Source organism: Manduca sexta, unplaced genomic scaffold, assembly GCF_014839805.1.
Source record: "Manduca sexta isolate Smith_Timp_Sample1 unplaced genomic scaffold, JHU_Msex_v1.0 HiC_scaffold_951, whole genome shotgun sequence".
NCBI classification, from domain to species: domain Eukaryota; kingdom Metazoa; phylum Arthropoda; class Insecta; order Lepidoptera; family Sphingidae; genus Manduca; species Manduca sexta.
Genome location: NW_023595796.1, coordinates 1 through 13791, shown reverse-complemented (window position 1 = coordinate 13791; position 13791 = coordinate 1). Strand labels below are relative to the sequence as shown.

Sequence of the window (13791 nt, the reverse complement as noted above, 5' to 3'; positions counted from 1 at the left end):
GTTTATGATTAATTTATGATTATGATAAACTTATTGATTTATTTAGTTATTTTATAGAACATAGAGAAAGTGTCTGTTAAAGAAACTGATTACTATTTGCAGGTTTTCATTTGATGTTCAGTTTAAACTTTAAACCAAGTTATTAATAATTATGATATTTATAATAATTAATAATTATAATATTTATAATTATTGGATAACTTATTGTAATCTTTTGATTATAGAGGACAAAAGTATGACATTGTAATTTTTTCATGGTTTTTACAAATTTAAAAATATGCTACCATTCTTATTCACCTGTCTTGATCTCATTTATCTGATAATTTAAATTTTCAATGAGCTATATTTCTTCGTCTTATTGATCAATTTAAGGGCCTTTACCGTTATTATATTTCTTTAAATTATGTTTTTAATATGAACTAAGCAAATCATTCAAATATTAAAAAAAAAAATGAGCCAGGTTAGTGATGCCAAACCTTGTTTTTCGGAGAATTGCCCAAAAGTCTTCTCCTATTACCAGTTTTAGTTTGATTAGATTATCAAATTGAAATGTAGTTTTTCCGCAATCAACCTTTCTCGGGAATTCAATTTCTGTGAAAAGTTACAAACAAATTGACCCAAATATCCTCATGAAACGTGTCGAATCATCTCGAGGCACCTTATACCCTGGATTAAATCAAAACATTGTTTATCCAGGTGACCATGGAGGCGTCGTCTTCGGACTACAGCGATGAAGAAGTGGGCGTGCTGGCTCATGGCCAGAAACTGTGGGTGAGAGGAGTAAGATCCCACACCACTTGCGCAGACATTGTGAGAGCATTGCAGGACGCGCCTGAAGGTACTTCAAATTTAATACAAACGCTTTTATCATATTTTACTATCATAAATGACTTTACTTAGATCTACTGGATATAATAAGACAAACTAGGATGACGAGCGTAAAACTAAACAATACTTTGTAATTCAAAATGTTGGCTGGAGTTCATACTGTTTATATGGTTGTATCGCTTACTATCAGGGAACGGCAAGCTCGTCTAGTCATTCAAGACTATATAAAAACTTTGCTTATTTCGTCTTCAAACTGGCAAATATTGTTCCTGGTTTTGATTTAAGTTAATAAATTATTTATTTTCAGCTGGAGGATTAAGCGAGCATGGGGAATGGGTGCTAGCAGAGCGGTGGCGGGGCGTAGAGCGACCGCTTCCACCAGATGTTCCAGTCTTGCATGTTTTGGCAGCGTGGGGGGACGCACGGCATGAGGTAATACTCGCCTCTATCAACCCCATTCATCAAATGTCTAAGCTTTTCGCTATTTAAACTTGCATAGATAGAGAGAACACGATACATCATAGGTGAAATACAAGTTCACTTGCAAATAAAGAAATTGAAATATCAGTTAAAGATGTTTTTGGAAACGATATTTAAAATACTAGGTACAGAATGTCTGCATTTCAAATACTTATATCTTAAATAAGTCACATCTATGTAAACTATCACCTGTTTTGTCAGTTTTTAACATTAAACGATTATCAGTACGCTTCTCAGAATTAAATATTTTTGCCTATGGATATGCATTTATTCTAGGAAATTAAGACGTTTACCTATTATATTTCCCATGCACATCTTGGAAAAAGTCACATTTCAAGGAAACTTCAAAATTGAACCTTTCTTACAGGTGCGTTTATCCTTACGCCGCGTGTCAAGCGGCGGCGAGGATGACTCAGGGAGGGACAGTGATGGGGGCAGCCGGGGAGGGGCGAGGAGGAGGAGGCGGAGAGGTGTCAGGGCGGCCACACCGCCTCCTCGAGCGAGGAGCGAGGACCCTGCAGCCAGGCTCGTCTCCATCATACAACACCAAAGCAGGACCATACACCAACAACTCGACAAATTAAGGTTGGCAATATTGCAATGTCTTTGCACAAGGGCTTATAACATTAATTGAATATTACAACAGTTCATACTAACAAGAGAATGTGGATATTACAACCTCTACAACCTCATCTTATTAATTATTTTTGTTATTTACAGAGAACAAGAAAAACTTATTGACCAGCTAGAAGACCAGACACACAAAAGTCGAATGGAGAAACATGGCTCCAACTACCTACTGAATCATACTTGAGGGACCTTGGGAGGTGCAGCGAAGTAAACGACAGTCAAGCCGGCAACAGCGACAGTGGCGTCGGCGTCGGCAGCGGCACACCCCAGGCGTCACACCAAACACAAATCAAGAAGAGAACGGCATCTCATGAGAGAACATTACTTCACAAAAGAACTCACAGATATCTGTCAAGTAAATTCAGAAAGGCTTAAACAAACGCCAACCGACACAGACTCTGATGCGTCAGCCGACGAACTTTCTAGAATACGAGAAGAAATAGAATTACTGGAAAAACTGGCAATCATTAACAAAAGATTACATCGAGAAGAAGAACTGGTAGTAAGACTTACGGCGAAAATAAAAAGATATACTGAGGAGAAAAAAGCAAACAGCTGCGAAAATGTGTCGCAGGTGACTATGCTATTGGATAAAATTGAAGAAGAGTTAGGGTTGACAGCAAAAGAGATGCAGGACAACGATCTAGAGTTAGAGAAGACGAACAGAGACATAGAATGTAGAATGAAGTTACTCGATGAGTTAACTCTAGAACTTGAAGAGGAAGAACTGCAAAATGCTGTACTGGAAAGACAGTTAAACGAAACGTCGAGTCGACAACCAATCCTCTTACAAGATAGCTACGTTCCTGTATTAGAACAAGCTAATTTCACTTACGGACCTGGTTACGTGCTAGACACACTTGTATGACAAATGCTTGAATTAGCGTGTTTGTTCCAAAGATATTCGAAATTACCAGTCTCAGTGAACTGAGTGTTGTATCCCAAAACGAAACGATCCCTCCCAAAATTGTATATTTTCTATTAAAATTAATTTTAAGTCGTCTTCTTTAAGTTACGTCACCAGCAATAAAATGACGTATTAAATAAAGTATGGAAATTTATACGTGACCTAGAATAAGTTTTGTCCAAATATAGATATTATAAATCGTTAATTTTGTTATTATATAGTAATAAAATGTCTGTCTGTGATGTCAAAAATACATTTCATTTTATAATATACAAGTACAGATATAGTGTCGTATTTTTTTCCTCAAATATTTCTGATATCCACAAACATCGTGAGTTCATTTTCAGTCGTACTCCAACGATTTTAGAAAAATTGGTTTAAATTGTTTAAAAGTTTATAACTACAATATTTTGTGCAGTGATAGTTTTCTTTAAGCAAAACTGCAACAATAAATGTTACATTACTACGTATTGCAAAAAATATCAAGAATATTTTATAAGTATTAAAAATATAAAAGTAAAGAATAATACGATTTTGAACCATTATCAAAAATATACTCATCTAATAAACTTTATTTCGTTGCAAAGATACCGTCGGACATGAAACCTAAATACCAAATATGTATAAAACCACCAAGTTTATTGTAAATACTGAACGAATTAGGCCTAGTCATAACACTACGTATCAAATCGCTGTTGCATTTGCCTATATTCATTAAAACAAAATTGCATTTAAAATGTTATTTACGTAATTGAATTAAATTATTTTGAACATGAGTTCATTTTTGAGATCTACAAGGCAGTAGCAACATCGATAAATCCGTTAATTTTAGGTGCTATTAGTAATTATAAAATATACTTAAGTCCAATATTACCCATGATTTTAAGGGCGATAATTGTAAGTGCAAAACTATGAGATTAATAACCATACCCCGCCCTGTTTTTGTCAATATGAATAGCAAATAAGTATTATGCATCGAAATGGGTAAATAATTTATGTTTCATAACAATATATTGAAAATCAGGGATTTTATTATCTCCAATTGCAACGTAAAATATATTATATGCGATGGACCGAAGGTGCCATTTGTTGTACTCGCCTAGCAGGAATTTACGCAGTATCGTATCAAGTTAACGTTTACGTAGATATTTCTTTATCGTTTAACAATAATATACGTAAATAAAGTCTTATCGATTCTAATACATTCAAACTACCGTTACCATGGTTACGTGTTTTACTATTCGAAGTTCACACGCGCGATGTTCACGCCGCATTTTAGTTCAAAATATGCTCACGGGGCGCTGTTCAAATTTCCATACAAATATTTACTTTAACAAAACTCTTACGTTAAAGATACAATATCGCGTAAAATCACGCTAGGGGTACTGATGTCAGAAATAGATTTACCAATAATGACGAAAAGCAATGTATTTGTCCAAAAACATGTTATAATGTAATTATTATAGTACAATGTACATAATTAAATACAACGATATATATGACAAAAATGCGTTTTATTATTAAAAAGGTAAATTAAAAGAGTTTTTATTTTTATTTTTCTTCTGCCTTGGCCAGTGTTTAAATTGATACATTACTGATAGATCTCACTTTGGTGGTACTCAAGTATTTCATTCGTATCACAACTACTTATAATGGATACGATAAGTGAAAGGGTATTTCTTAAAATAAATATACGTAACAAAAGTCGTTTTTACGATTTTTGGCTTGATCTATTTTTTTTTTATTTTGTTTAATACATTCATTCAATCAAATAATTTATTGCATGAATGTGAACATGATGAACATTTTTAGAAACCTATTTAGTTACATGCATTTATTTTGAAAAATATTCATAACTATTCATGTGATAAAATATTTTAATTTAAGGTATATTTGATGAAGCTTCATCATGGAAAATCATCATCAAATGCAGTATAAATAATATATATTCTTTGTTTATATTTGCAAAAAATATATATATTTATACTGATGACCTTATTTGTATAGCGAGTGACCTCACTTTTGCTGTGCCTACTAGCCAGGCACAAAACTTAGATTATTAAAAACCAGAGTCAATTATTTTGGTCGTTAGAAAACTTTTATAGACCCAATAACTTTTCAACCAATAATTCTTTTTTTTAATATATTTTTCTTCTTTATTTGAGGGCAGAGTGCTTTATTAAGAATCTATTTCAACAACATAATAAATATACATAATTTTAACCCTGAAAAGATCTGATTTTAAATCCTATCATAAACCTGTCATAGCTAACCGATCAATGAACGAATGATAGAGTGAATGAGTGAAAGGATGGACTGTCAAAATGCACATAGAGACAATTTAAACACTGGCCAAGGCCAACCTTTGCTGTATTGTCGGACAGAAGGTAAAAAGTAGTTAGAACTTGGAGGCGGGCGGAACACTTCATCAAAAGTACGATCAAGAGTGTCTTCTATATAAACTTCTTCTGCCTCCACCTGCAATCGTTCTATATCTACTCCGTATCCATGGCCACCTGTAAATAATAAAAAAAAATATTTCATTAAACACGAACACATTTTATTTAAATAACAATTATTTTAAAATGATTAAGGACCGATTTTAAACGTCACATAAAGTTATCCGTTAAATATATGACAGGTAAGCTGACTGTATATAGAAGGCCAACATATATATTACACTTTTTTTTATACTACGAATACCTGTAATCAGTCTTAAATATTATTAGATAACATTTTTACATCGGTTTTTATAAGATACTAGTATATAGGTAAAATAACAAATATATTGCGAATGAACGACCACCGCTCTGTTGTCCCGAGATTTAATCACGGGTCGGCGAAAAGCGATATTGGATTATTCTATCCAGTGATATGCCGGAATCTTTAATTTATGCCTGATATGGCGATAGGCTCGTACCTATCACATTATGGGTCGGAACAGACATGACAAAAAGTGGGTGTTCGTATTACACCTCTAGGGCGATAAAAGCGTGATGAGTGTTAAGAAAATTTTATTTCTATTTTGCTGTAAGTATAAATTTTGGATATGTAAGAGACTGCTAATAAACAAGTACTAAGACTTATGAGCATATCACTTTAGTCAACTATCAACATAAGGAATTAATTTCAAGTCCCAGCTGTAATCATAAAAAATAATATAAATACAAAAATAATAGATTTATAATCATACTCTAAGTATATCAAAAGCAAGTAACATACAATTTAAACCTTCTATCTTAAGATTACATTGTATCTTTTATATTGTACCAAAGGACATCAAATAAAACATTCATATTTTTTTGTTTATTATACGTATAATTGACATTCTAAAATTTCATAAAAAAAAGAATACAAGATTTTATAATTATCAACTTATTATAAGTAGTTGGATGCATTTGATCCACCTTAGAATATTATTGTCAGGAAACAGTCAACAACCACCATCACCCTAAAGATTCGGCGTGGTAGACAGCAGCATAACAACGGACCGTTCCTTCTCCCCGTCATCGTTGTCAAAATTAACATCTGCAACCGTTGTTTTCCTATTGTTTGTCTTAACAATGCCCTGTGGTAGATCAGCCAGGCCTGGCACATGAGCCCATTTATAATAAAATTCAAAAGCTAAATCCATTACGTTTTGTTGTGGCGGATACGGCGGCTCTAAAGTCATTGACATAAACTTCATCTCGAGGGTTGATCTGATCACATTCTGGACCGATCTCTCGTCAAATATCTCCCCCTTCAACTTGGCGTCGAGAAATGCGTTAAGAAAACTGGACCACCTCGGTTTGTAATAGTAAGTGAATAGCTCAGCCCATTGTTTGCACGCGTAGTCGCTTATTTCTCCGTTCGGACCCCACAGTGTAATCTGATTCCGAGAATTCAATTCGTACAAATAAGATTCGGATGGGTTCTTCGAAAAACTAATAGCGTTGTTTATCCAGTCCCTAGCCATGAAGAATTGATTTGAGTACAACATCGTCTCCATGTCGGTCATCGCGTCGAGGAACTGGTAGGTGGACGCATTAAACACCCAACTGTTAGAACTGCGAGCCAATTGAAGGTTCACATAGAGTTGTTCAACTCGGTATTGCAACGCTTGTCTTGTGACATCGACAACATCATAATAAAAGCCATTGGACCCACAATTATATCCTGCGTCGGTCACGAAATCTTCTCCAAAGCTTCCAAAACAGATCATGGCTTTTGTACCACGCCCAAGGAGTTATCTTGAAACTCGGCCGCCGGGTAATAACGTATTTGCCTCTTACTCTTTCCTTGCCGTTAAAACTGTACACACTTCTCAATAAATACCTCCAAGCGTTTGTAGTGGAGTTACATCCATACCGCCTCTCTGCATAGTCTCCTGCCCACGCTTCCAGATCTTCCACGGGGCCTTTACGCCACGCCGACTCAAGCATTAAATCATAGACGACGTAGTTTTGATTGATCCCTCCGGCGTCAGTCCAATGCCGATCATGGTGGAATTGATGCGTGATCTCACTTCATACACGTCTCTGTTGATTGTTACCATGTTGCCGAACATTCCCAGAGTGCCGCCAAAGTTGTGTAACATGCACCAAATGAACGGTTGGCCGTAATACATCTTGTACAGATCGTACTGGGGCCATTGCTCCGATTGAAGATCGAGTATCAGCATTCTGCCATTGGGTACTGACGTCAAGAATGACTTCACTCGAGCCTCCGGCCACCAAAGTGGGTCGCTTACGAACATCCAATTTTGCAATAACCACACAGCTTTGTTATCAAATTCTGACATTGTTGAATATATCGCTTTTGCCGTGTCCACCGCAAAATTTGTTGACCACGACTCGGTTTTAACCTCGTTAAACGGATCAGCGATGTAAATATGGCTTGCTGTGGACCATCCAGTGATTTCTTGCAAAAACATTTTCCCTACGTTTTAAACTGTGGATCGTTCGGGTCCATAAATAGGCCGCCGCTATAGTTGTTGTCGAATTTATTCCACGTGCCAACTGCGTGAAAAGTGATATTGGGGAAGACTCTAGAGAATGCTTTGGGCACGTGACCGTTAAAAGCAGGCATGACAGGAACCATGCCTAATTTGTACATGTAATCGACGACATTATCCTGAATCGTTTTCTGTATATCGTGCCATGTTTGAGGTAGCGGCCCCGCCCAGCCACGGACGTTGCCCATCCTTAGCCAAGACAGAAACGCCGGGCCGGTGAAATGTTGATCAATTTCGTCATCGGTGAGTCCGAGCTTACGGTAGACTCGTATCCAGGCGGCCTCTTGCGCGATCGGCGCGAGGGCCAGGTTGATACCATTCAGCGCCATCCACTCAACGTGATTCGTCCATTCGGCCACCTTCCACCACACAAAACTGTACGAAGGGGTGCAGACATTTTGATAATAGCGAAATCTGTCGTTCGCTATAACGAACTCGTCTACCTCGGGTAGGGGGTTGGGAATGTTCACATTTTGTACTTGCCACGCGATTTGACTCTTGCAATACTTCTTTAGGTAGTGATTGAAGCCCCACAGTGCCGCAACGCCGGAGCTCGCTTTGATATGCAGTTGACCTTGGTTGGTGCGCAATGTGAACGCATCTTTATTTTGGTTGAAATACAGAGGATCTACCGTGAGCACGACTTGACTGGTGTATTTAGATATGATTCTCGCCGCAACATCTTGCTGTGTTGCAGCCGGAACAACCGTTTGTAATACTTTCGGGTCTAAGTATTCGAGATTCAACGCGTGTGCGACCGCGAACACTAGCAGCAAATAAGTCGGGACGTAGTGCATCGTGGCGAGATGCGACGTCCACTGACGGTGTTGTGGGCTAACACGGCTTAAATAGCGTATGTTTTTTTTCCTTATTATTAATTTTTTTAGGGTTGCTATTAAAAAGGCAATGTAGGCCGGGAATTTTAAACACGAATCAGTAACAAAAAGTTCCGAAAATATTTTTTTAAACATACACCGGTGCACCCATTTTCCGACGTATATTCCGTCCCATGATGTGATAAGGGGCAAGCCTATCACCATATCGGGCATAAATTCCAGACTCCGGACAGATACTGGGTAGAAAAACCCTTTGCTCGACCCGGGCGTCGAATCCGGCAACTCAACACCACAGTCGTACTGTAATACAAAGCTACGGAGGCAGTATTTCATTTAATTTAAAAATAAAATCAGTTTTAAAATAATGTGTAACACTGGAAGTAAAAAATAAACATTAATTATTAAATGAGCTAGCCTAAAGTTATTTAGAGCCGTAATTCTTTTCCTACGTGCATATTTGTTCTTTAGTGCATACTGCATGCAAACATAATTATTGTGTGAATAAATACTTCTGATTTAAAGATTAGGCACGAATTACAATCAATGTAAAGGAAATCCTAATACAAGAATCTACAATTTTAATTTGGACGTGACTTAGTTTATTTAAATAATAGAGTGTGTTATATAAAAGATTATTTATCGAACAGGCAAACGAGAAACATTCATAACTTCATAGTATCTCAATTCGTAGTGAGTGATCACAGCTCTCCAAAACATCTACCAACGAATAATTATTGCATATCATTACGGTAGGATCAAATTCCAGACATTTGCGGGAATTTCGTAAATGCTGGCAACACTCGGCCTTCTAGACCGGGAATAACGCTTACTTAAACGGCTCATTGTGGACCACAACGGTTAATAAAAGATCGACCATTGACCCCGGGGTACATTAAAAGATAAACTATTTGACCTCGCATCTGTATCGCTTACACTATACAAACATCATATCTCGAACTGGTATCTGTTGGAAACTCATTTTGATAAAAGGTGTTTATTGAGATCGTGTCATGGGTTCAGTGGTAGCTATGCTGGGAATTGCGAGGTTCTGAATTACATTTCCAAGTCAGGTAACAAAATAACTTCTAATACATATTAGAAATGCAAAAATTTGTGATAACGTTTGGATGTTTCTTAGTAGCAAGAGCAGTTTATTTTGAACAGATTTTGATGAAATTTGACACGCAGGGATATGCGCATAATTAACATAGAATTTGCAAAATATTAGAAGAGCGGGAGGCGTGGCTTAACTAAAACGTCACAATGATTTGGTGGACGTGATCAATTATGCGAAATAAAGAAAAAAGGCGCGAAACTTTACCGGCCAGCGGGCGGACCACTGCGTCGGCGGACGCGGTACACTTTTGCTTGCATTTTTCTTTGTATCGGACGGACGTTCACAATCATTGCGTTTCGCTAACTATTTTTTTTATGTTCTTATTTTTTGCTTTTTTATTAGCTAATTTAATTTAATTTAATTTTATAAGCGGCGATAGCCTAGTTGGGTGTGGAACGGACTGCGAAGACGAATGTCCGCAGGTTCAAATCCCAAGGGCACACACCTCTGACTTTTCTAAAAATCATGTGTGTATTCTTTGTGAATTTATCGTTCGCTTTAACGGTGAAGGAAAACATCGTGAGGAAACCTGCACATCTGAGAAGTTCTCTATAGGAATTTCGAAGGTGTGTGAAGTCTACCAATTCGCACTAGGCCAGCGTGGTGGACTAAGGCCTAATCCCTCTCTGTAGTAGAGGAGGCCCGTGCTCAGCAGTGGGCAAGTATATAATACAGGGCTGATATTATTATTAGCTAATTTGATTAAAATTGTTGCCTTTTTGTAAATAAGTTAAGGTTTTGTTATATAAATAAATGTTAAAACCCTTAATAGAAATATATTATCCTACATTTTACCTCAGAAAAGCTGTCTCACCTTTGTATTAGGAAAAATCTTTCACTCGAGCGCAGTCGCATACGCAAAAATAAATTATTAAAAATAATGTTTTAATTTGCTACAATTCATGATATACCATAACCCAGAAAAGAATTGATAATAATATAATCGGTGGCATAATTTTATCGCCTCGAAAGAACCTACATAATTTATAATTTGTTATCTATAAAAAACGGCGTGTGGTAATCATGCTTTGGCTATTTCTTAGATATTTCCAATATGAATAAGCCGCGAATAATAGGATCATTTTGACATTGCGTTAATAAATTAAACCATATACTTGTCTTTAAAACAACAACATAAGTTACACTAACCATAGATATAACATAAAAATAATGTGAAAGTTTCGAACGAAATAAATATTAATAAAGAGATTTTAATTTTACACTGAGATCACTACACCAAGAGAATTTGCAGGAGCGGCAAAGTCATATTTTCAGTCAGAAATACACTTACGCAGAACATATTCGCACTAAACTACAAAATTATAGAAAAAAATAATACTTCAAAGATAGACTGCTGGAATATCTCAAAAATTAAACATGTAACTTTTATAAATTTTGTCAACTATATATTCTCATTAATCTTTTCTGTTGCTAATTATATGACGTTGTTTGCAATAGTTTTTATAGACAAATTATTTAGTTTATAGTTGTTACTCATTGATTTAATATTTTTTAGTACTTTATAATTTTCTTTTCTACTTCCTATTATTGTGTTTTAGATTTTAATTCCACATGTTGTTAGTGGTAAATGCTGTATTCACCTATTAGTAGCACACATATCAGATGCTGTACCTTATAGTTTTTTATAATATTGTTTGATGTAATATGTAGTACTGTTGGTGTACCTTATTACAAATAAATAAATACATACTTAAATCGTGATTTTTGGCGAAAATATTTGTTATTCATGGATGATATTTAGAACAGTTTTAGCAGAAGTAGATACGAGTATGTGATTTTATTTACCACCACTTTCAATAATTATCGACCCTAATCGCTTTTTTCGATCTATCTCAAAATTTGACGAATCAGAGCAAAGATTTTTTTAACATGCTTACAAATCAGTTATTTTGATTGGTTCATTCTTGGATCGGATTGAAGTTTGAGATTAGGATCCTTTATTGAAAACGGCTGATAGTGACACAATGGTAAAATAGCCCAGGGATAAAATACGTGAATATACGTTCATGCCTTTTAACATTTACGCAAAATCTTGTAATTATGTTCAGATTTTTGTAGATACAAATGCAAAAATTGCTTAATGAATTAGGATGAAAGTCACAGAGATATTTTGTCCCAGAAGAGCACACGAATAAATTATATTTGAAATAAATCTCACGCGAACTGAGCCGCGTGAAATCACGTTCTTTGTGACAATTTCGTCCTTTTATAATTTAAAAATGTTTCCAATTGCAACTACTTACGGCCACTTGGGGGTCCCTGTCGTCCCCCTCGTCGCGCGGGGGGGCCGCGCCCGCGTCTCCCGTGGCACTGGCGCCGCCCCTGCGCTCCTCACCCTCCACCAGAGCCAGGAAACGGGACAGCTCCTCTTCCTCGCAAATGCGTAAAGGTGTCTTCGGACCCACGATGGCTATTGATACATTCTGTAAAAAATAATATTTTAGTACGGATCTGAATACTTACATTGCCAATATATTGTACTTAATTATTTCATATTGTAAAAAAAAATAACAAATAATAATAAGTTATGAATACATATCCAATTAAGTACCTAATTATTTTCTTGGAGTAAGCTGTAAATACCTTCAAGAGGTAAACACACTGTGATCAATACCCTAATATTTCATTAAATATACTTGTATTGTATATTACCTAAATAAATATGATTTTAATTCAGGATGTGTACCGATACATCTTAACATTTTTTATTATACATACACTGCAAAATGACCTCACTGCAACTCATGGTAAGTATAGTAGGGTTCAATGGGATGTCGACTGACGAGTGATGATTACCCCTCGGCAGTCGACACAATTATGCCGGTCTGTTGTACCCGGTAATACACAGGCTGCTCCCGGAACGCGACACACTTACATGGGCCACTATGGCGGGTTTTGACACCTTGTGTACTGTGGTCGCTATCCGGACGGATATAAAATATATCCTACCACCAACAAATTACTAGGTTTGATTACTAGGTTCGGTAAGTATCATTTTCTGTGGGTATATTAAACATGATTTTCGTAGGAACGGATCAATCAATGATGTTTAAGCAGAGAAAGAGGTCACAACTTTTGTGTCCCTATCAACAACTGTTTATTCTTCACTTAAACTGCAAAGTGTTAACTTTATTTTAGTACACAAAGTATGATCCCGTAATGTAACATGCTTAAGGCCACTGTAATGGCTTATACAATTTGTGTAGGTGATCGGCATCTGGGCAGATAAAAATATCTTACCAGGAAACTTCTTTAATGCACCACAGATGCTGTGTTTGCACTGAATGTCTTCTTTAACCACTAAGTCTATTAGAATTATTTCATAGAATTTGTAGACTTACTTTTTTTTGTTTTGACCTAAGTACTTTAATACACCTACATGGGTCATCAATATACCTTATTATTGAGGTCCACTTCATTGGGCAACGTGTCTCTCAAAGCCCTAAGGCCGTGAGCGACCAATTCTTGGAGATCACAGTCTATGAAAGTGGTCAAATGCTTCTCCAGGTAAGTGCGGGCTGATTGGGAACGCGCTCCGATCGCCATCGCGCGGCAGTCGAAGTAGTTCGCTGAGGGGCACGTCTGGTAGATGTGGGGACCTTGATCCTGGAACAAAAAGGAAACTAATCTTAAAAAAATCTACATTATACATCGACAAGCATGCTTAAAATGAATTATATAAATATTGTGAATTGACATTTTTTTCTGCATCATTTGATCTAGGTTTTGTAGGTCTAGGATAATTTTAATAACATTAGACTATATCTTTATAAAATAAAAAGTTAAATTGTTATGAATTTTCATAAATTCAAAACTTTAAAGCGCTCTACTCAAAAAATTACTGATTGTTGCTTAGATATGGTTGCCTTTCAAACGACAACATGTTTTTGATAGTCATTGTGGATCACCATTAAGTATTTTTTTGATATAATTAGTGAGACAATATTGAATAATTTTAGTGAGAATTGAGGGATGC

The 13791-nt window shown here is 36.1% G+C and overlaps 2 protein-coding genes and 1 pseudogene across 2 annotated transcripts; 1 reads left to right on the top strand and 2 right to left on the bottom strand.

Annotated features, from left to right (window-relative positions):
• The first annotated feature begins 503 nt into the window (after window positions 1-503).
• Window positions 504-3216, top strand: LOC119193721 (annotated as a pseudogene).
• A 656-nt stretch (window positions 3217-3872) lies between these two features.
• On the bottom strand, window positions 3873-13421 carry LOC115453352 (proteasome subunit alpha type-1; the record flags this gene model as incomplete). The annotated part of the gene is given in 3 exon segments (XM_037447343.1): window positions 3873-5361; window positions 12059-12238; window positions 13212-13421. Coding segments are annotated over 3 exon segments (411 nt in total), but the record flags the coding sequence as incomplete, so codon positions are not given.
• LOC115448589 (alpha-N-acetylglucosaminidase) lies at window positions 6151-8676 on the bottom strand. The gene is given in 4 exon segments (XM_030176455.2): window positions 6151-7028; window positions 7030-7298; window positions 7301-7771; window positions 7774-8676. Coding segments are annotated over 4 exon segments (2337 nt in total). The 5' UTR covers window positions 8639-8676; the 3' UTR covers window positions 6151-6296.
• Window positions 13422-13791: the final 370 nt, after the last annotated feature.